The 7,500-nt window shown below is 38.1% G+C and overlaps 1 protein-coding gene across 1 annotated transcript in view; it reads left to right on the top strand.

Annotated features, from left to right (window-relative positions):
* Positions 1-6,676: 6,676 nt before the first annotated feature.
* The window catches only part of HELRODRAFT_172114 (hypothetical protein), a gene marked incomplete at both ends in the record, with an annotated part of 6,430 nt that continues 5,606 nt past the window's right edge, over positions 6,677-7,500 (top strand). Inside the window, one exon of the mRNA XM_009018781.1 lies at positions 6,677-7,131. Within this exon, the coding sequence (XP_009017029.1) occupies positions 6,677-7,131 (455 nt within the window). The remainder of the gene's footprint in view (positions 7,132-7,500) is intronic.

The raw sequence follows: 7,500 nt of genomic DNA, 5'->3' as shown, positions 1-7,500 counted from the left end.
TAATAATAATAATAAAAGTAACAACAACAATAATAGTAATATTAAGATTAATAATTAATAATAATAAATAATAGTAATAAAAATATCTAATACAGCAGCAGCAGCAGTAGCAGCAGCAGCAGCAGTAGTAGTAGTAGCATTTATCGTTATGATCATTCATTATAATTAGGTTAACTTTCTCCAGTAACAAAAATACAACGTCGCCAGCCGCTGCCACAACTTCATGATTTTCATCGTCGTCACCGTCTTAATGATAATTTCCATCCTAGGTTCTAGATTGGGTAGGCGTCCGAAAAGGTTGAAGCAGGAGCAAATGCTGAACAACAGTAATAGCAGCAGCAGCAGCAACAACAACAACAACAGCAACAACAGCAGCGCAACTTTGTTTACAACGACATCTAACAACAACAACAAATTAAACAACAACAACAATGACGTCATTAACCATCGCTCAGTCGGCCCGCTTTACAACAAAAACGGCCTACTGAACAAATCAGACGATGGTTATTTACGTTTCGCACAGCACCAACAACAACAATTCCTACAGTTGAAACAACAGCTACAACTGCCAAACAACAACACCACTGGCAACAACAACAATAACAACAACAGCAGCAGCAGCAACAAACCCATCTACATCTCAAATTTCATGACTCCCCAAGCCATAAAGGCGGATCCTGATTTCGTATTATATCCATTTCAGGATCCAATTCCCTGCCCGTCGCAATCCTCATTGTCGTCGTTGTCGTTGTCGTCGTCGACCATATCGTCATCATCATTATCATCATCGTCAGCGTCAGCGTCCACGCTACTGCATCCACAGTATCTGACTACGAACACTTTTCAGTTGAAAGGGTATCAGCTCGGTTTGAACCGACTACCGAATGGTTACAATCCTAAACAAGCTTATCAATCTAACAAGTTTTCACCAACTTCTTCCAACAACAACAACAATGATGATGATGATGATGATATTAACGATGATGATGATCGTTATCGTCGTCTTCGTAATCATCATCATCCTCATCACACTGATAATTTCTCCATGTCCCACCCACATCATCATCTCATTGACCCTTCTATTAATAGCCGGTTTGGGTTTTCCATGGCGAAAGTGAAACAGGAAGTCAATGGTGGACGTGATGATGACGATGATGACGACGCTGCTGATGAGGAGAGGATGAAGATGATGATGATGATGAGAACGAATAACTTGTTAAACAGCTGTCCTCAAGAAGACAGCTGGAGTAGCAGTGAAGGGTTGGTTGATGGGTTGGCTGATTGGTTGATTGATCGGTCGATTGATTGGTTAATAGTTGATTGATTGATTGATTGTTTGATTGTTGATTGGTTGGCTAACTGGTTGCTTGTTGATTGGTTGAATAGTTGGCTAGTTGTTTGTTGGTTGGTTAATTTTTCTTGGTTGGTTGATTTTAGCTGGTTGGTTGCTTGTTGATTGGTTGTTCGTTGATTGGTTGTTCGTTGATTGGCTGATTTTGGTCGGTTGGTTTTTTAGCGGTTAGAGCGGTTTATAACAATTTTTTTAAATCTTTTTTGGTTTTTTGTAACATTTCTTGATCTCCTAATTGTGAACATATGCTTCGTCAGGTTCCAATCTTAAGTTTAACACATGCTATATCACTATCAACGCTTTTCATTCTATTTCTCCAATCAACCACCAATCGATCAATCAACCAATCAATTAACCAATCAATCAACCATTCAGCCAACCAACCAACCAACCAACCAATCACAGTTTTCCGATTCTTCGTGCTTCCATGCCAGCAGCAGCAACATCAGCAACGACATCGACGACTTCTCCGCCATTGCAACAGCAGCAGCAGCAACTGCACAAACAGCTCGAGGAAGGCGAAATAATTTTGCCGCGGAAATACTTTGGCCTAGTGCGTAACAACCGACCGATTAGGATGTCGGGGGATGATGAGGAAGAGGACGACAACAACGTCAACAATAACGTCAGTAACGTTGGCAACAACAATTGTGCAGTCGGGGATGTGCTGGCCGACAAAATGTCGTCCATGGCGGGTTTATATTTGGCGGGAGGGGGCCGAATTGGTGCCAAAAGAGTGGCTGCATCTCGTCTGGAGGTCCCTTTGTCGGCAGCTTTGGGTCCTAACAACATCAACGGCAAGTTTAACTTCGCCAGCGGTGGTTTCATCGTTAAAACTGAGTTGAAGTCGAGCGATGAAGATGAGGATAGCAGCTGCAGCAACAGCCACCACAACAACAACAACATCGACATAACCATGACATGTAACAATGGCGTCAGAGGAAGGATCGCTAGTGACGACAGAGCCAATGAAGAAGAAGATGGTGGTGGTGGTCGTAGAGTCAGCGCTTTCAGATTGATTGATCGCAGTAGAATAAAATGTGAAAATTTTGAAAGCGACCAACTTTCGCCCCAACCACAGCAACAACATCTCTTTCAACAGCTGCAGCTACAACAGCAGTTACAGCAACAACACTTCTTCCAGCAGCAACAACAACAACACCGTAGATCGTCGTCGTCGTCATCATCATCGAATTACTTCTCAACATCTATCAACTTCAAATCAACATCTCGTCATCATAATTATGATGTCACGAACAACAACAACTACTACAACGTTGATCAAGTCAGTTGTGGGGGTCTGACTAAAGGTCTGTTTGACCTTACCCTTGAAAACATCAAAGGAAACATTCCTCAAGAAAAATTGGAACTCATAGATCAAGTGATCCTATTGGCTGTTTTTGTTTCTATTCTTTGATTCTACTGGCTCTCTGTTGGGAAGAAAAATTTTTTCTTTAATGCTATTGGCTAATTAAATTTCATTTAATCTTCTTTTATTGGCTGGATTTGATAGGGTGAACGTCTTTAAACTAATTTGGTTGGCGGAAGTTTTATTAAATTGGTACGATTATTCAGCTGTTCATGATTGGCTGAAAATGCTTTAAAATTAATATAACATCTTGCGTATGATTGGTCGAATATTTCTTCTCCGAAATAATACGATTGGTCGATTTAAAAATTTGAATATTTACTAGGTGATCGAGACGATATTGAACGCGCATTCCCTGACGTGCATGCACACAACCCCCAAGGTTTTGGCGGGAATGAAAAAATTGGAGGAGACGAAAACCATAACGAACGTCTTCGAACCTCTTAGCTATGAGTCGGATGAGGTTGCTGTTTGCTTGTTTGTTGTTGTTCGTGTTTGTTTGTTTGTTCGTGTTTGTTGTTGTTCGTGTTTGTTTGCTGTTGTTTGTGTTTGTTTGATGTTTGTTCGTGTTTGTTTGTTGTTACTCGTGTTTTTTTGTTGTTGTTTGTGTTTGTTTGTTGTTTGTTCGTGTTTGTTCGTGTTTGTTTGTTGTTGTTCGTGTTTGTTTGTTTGTTCATTCGTTTGTTTGTTTGCCTTGCTGCTGTTGTTGTTGTTGTTGATGGTATGATGATGTCATCTTACAGGCCAAAAACATGCTCGTCAACTTCGTAATCGTACCAATCATCTTAGCACTAACATTAATAATAGTAACATTAATAATAATATTGATGTTAATAATAATAATAATAATAATAACGACGACAATCAGAACACCGATATAGACCCGACAAGAGTCTGGAGCAAGTTCGTCGAGAATATGACCCCTGTCATTCAGAGGGTAGTCAAGTTTAGCAAGAAATTACCAGGTTATTATTATTACTATTGTTACTCTTGCCATTGCCCCCTTCATCATCATCATCATCATAATCAATTTAAACATCATCATCATCATTGTCGTCATCATCATCATCATCAATTTTTAAACATCGTCATCATCATCATAATCAATTTAAACATCATCTTCAGCGTCATCATCATCATCATCATCGCCACTAAATCTTCAGGATTCTGCGAGTTGGGACAGGAAGACCAGATATCCCTGATCAAGCAAGGATCATTCGAGGTCATCCTTAGTAGGTTCACGAAGATGTTCTTTAAAGACGCTGTTATTGAGCCAGGAATGACCTCCATAATCCCCAAGTACGTCTGTGTGTGGGTGCGTGTGTGCGTGCGTGTGTGCGTGCGTGTGTGCGTGTGTATTTTAGCGCCTTGCCAGTTTAACTTGACGTCTGTAATTGTATCCAATCTATGATTTATTTTCTATATTTTTTATTGATAATTTTTTAAATTTTTATATTCAATCATTTATCAGTTTATCGTTCGTTTATATGTTCATTGATTTATTCATCCATCAATCCATTCATTCATTCATTAATTCATTCACTCATTCATTAATTCATTCATTCATTATTTTATTCATTCATCTATTCATTCATTAATTCATTCACTCATTCATTCACTCTTTCACTCATCTTCCATTGTTTTCTAACTGATTGCAGTCCATCGATCTTACTCTAGGTACACTCATTCATTCATTCTTCTCTGCTTGTTCGGCCTACATGTAAGTACCTATTTAGCTAGAAGATAGGAAGAAGAAAAAATTGAAAAATAAATATATACAATAAGTATAAAAAGATGAAAAGGGTTTTAGAGAGAGAGGGAGAGAGAGAGAGTGAGAGAGAGAAAGTGAGAGAGAAAAAGTGAGATAGATATAAAAAGAAAGTAAGATGGATCGGTGGAGAGAGAGAGAGAGAGAAAGAAAAAGAGAGAAAGAGAGAGGGAGAAAGACAGGCAGAAGCAGAGAAAAACAGAGCAGTAGATGGACAGAAGGAAAGAAAAAAAGAAATGAAAGGAGAAAGAGAAGCAGAAAGAGTGAGAAAAAGAGAGAAAGAGAAAATATATGTATATATATAAAAGAGGGAGAGAGAGAGGGAGAGAGAGAGAGAGAGAGAAGAAAAATGAGCCAAAAAAACGTTGGATCTCATGAAGAATTCATAAGTTTAAATTAAATTTATATGAAAGTTATCGCAAGCATAAATGCTCTCAAAAATTTTTCATTTTTTTTTATTTTCGTTAATTATTTTGCATATGGTTAGTTTGTTAAATTCATCACAGACACACACGCGCACACGCACTCACACACACACACACACACACACACATACACATATACATGATGCACACTTCAGTTTACGCAAACACACGTTTATACACACAAACATGAAATGAGACATCAAGTCAAATACACGCAGTCACACATACACACTCATCTACACACACACACACACACTTGCACACACACACACACACACAAGCATACGTACCTACTTACACACACACATATTAACATATAATCAAAAGTTACTTTGTAATTTTCTTCATACTTTTTTCCATTTTACGAATATCTGGGTTCACAAATGTGGCTGAACTAAGTAATCAAGCTGTTTGTTTGTCTATATATTTGTTTGTCTATCTTCATGTTTGGATGTATGTGTGTGTATGTATATGAATGTGTGTGTGTGTGTGTGTGCAAGTGTGTACGTGTGAAAGTGTATTTCGTTATTTTAGTACGTTTTTTTTGTTTAATAGGCTTTCATTTTACAAACCTCCTTGATTCAAAAAAATTTTAAAAATCACTCTTGCGTTATAAACGAACGAATGAATGAATGAATGAAAGAATGAAACTGAATGAATTAAAGAACGAACGAATAAGAAACAAAAAAAAAATAAAAATAGTGAGAGAGTGAGATTGAGAGAGTGAAATGAAAAAGTGAGAAAGGACAGAAATGAAGAAAATTAAAAATTTTACACAAAAAAATAGAGCCAACATGGCACTGTAAATAGCTGAGAATAAAAGAGAGAGAGATGGAAAGGAAAGGAGAGGCTGAAAAGATGGAGAGAAAGACACAACAAAGAGAGAGAGAGGAATGAGGTGAGATAGGAAGGCTGAAAAGAGAGAGGGCGAAACATATTTTTATGCACCTAATAAATAATAATAATGAATAATTGAAAAACGTGTAGAAAGAAAGAGAGAGAGAGAAAGAAGAAGAGAGGAGAGAGAGACAGTTGAAGAATGATTGAAAAAAGAAATGTAAGTAGAGGAATTAAGTGAAAGTTAAAGAGAGGTTTTGTGTACGTGCGTTTGTGTGTATATATGTGTGGTGTGCATGTGTGTGTGGTGTGCATGTGTGCGAATGAGGGAAAGAAAATATGGATGAAAAGAAAGATTGCCAAACAGCTAAATAGGTTTGAAGAATTCAAGCTCACATCATTACAAGCAAGGATATAATATACAAATGTATACGAACACATACACACATATCTTCATACAGATACATACAAATATAGATGTACATAGAAAAGTGTACTCATACAAACGTACACACAAAATACATACAACCGCAATGATACGACAGCAAGAAAGAACAAACAAACAATAAAGCAAACAAACAAACAAACGAACAGGAGACAAACCTTTAGCAATAATGAACATCTTTGACTTATTAATAAGTGTCTACATTCATAAAGCATATATATATATATATATATATATATATATATATATAACTGAAAAGTTTAACTAATCTAATATTAGGCAATATATTCAAAGACAACAATTACAATTGCATAATCTTATATTACAGGAATCATACGGTCAACGTGTATGTATGTATGTATATATGTATGTATGTATGTATGTATGTATGTATGTTAAAACCAAAACATGATGAGTGACATTGAACCGTCAAACATCAAGTAACAAATGGATTAACACTTTGATTTGTCGTTAATTGCACATGTCGGCATTCAGTTGGATATTTTCAAGCACACAGACAGGCAGGAACCGCTGCAACAAACACGAAATATGGTTAGTTGCGAAAAACAGTTCCCTGCTGTCGCCTGATCTGACGCTGATCATTTTGCATATTTCCTTAAGAAATTTAAGGGTGTTGGGGTCCATCAGGCCAAGAACCTCGATGCATATTGGCAAGAATTCCATCGAGGGGAGGGCGTTCCCATATTTTTTCATTTTCGCGTCCGCTGCCCTGGCCGCGGCCAAACCGCATTCTTTACTTGTCAGGTTTACGTATCGTTCGGCGAGGGTGCCAGGGACCGTAACATCCCACGCCAAACATCTGCCGGCTCTCCAAGGTATTAGCGTGCATCCGTCCGGTCGCCTACCATCATGCGCAGAAATGCCGGATGGTTCCTTGAGAACCGGGATTGAAGCCTTGGAGAAGAGCCGACAAATGTAATCGTTTAGCGCTGAGTGACGTAGTTGACGGCCCCCACCCAGGCGACAAACCAAACCGTGGTGCCCAAACTCGTCCGCCCCAGCGCCACATCGGCACGTGTATTTATTCTGAATGACCAGGCCAAGTCTGAAGCCAATGGCAAATCTTACAGACTCGTCGTCAAGCCTGGTGTATGTATGTATGTATGTATGTATGTATGTATGTATGTATGTTTGTTTGTTTGTATATAAACATGTATGGTCTGGAGCAAAGTAGAAAGTTATCCTCAATATAGGTCTGGTGGTTTTTAATCAAATGTTATTTACATGCATACACATTACACATACTTGCTTACAGATTACACACATACATACATGCATACATAT

This window comes from Helobdella robusta (genome assembly GCF_000326865.2).
Source record: "Helobdella robusta unplaced genomic scaffold HELROscaffold_22, whole genome shotgun sequence".
NCBI classification, from domain to species: Eukaryota; Metazoa; Annelida; class Clitellata; order Rhynchobdellida; family Glossiphoniidae; genus Helobdella; species Helobdella robusta.
The sequence above is the reverse complement of the archived record's forward strand: the minus strand, read 5'-3'. Positions and strand labels throughout refer to the sequence as shown.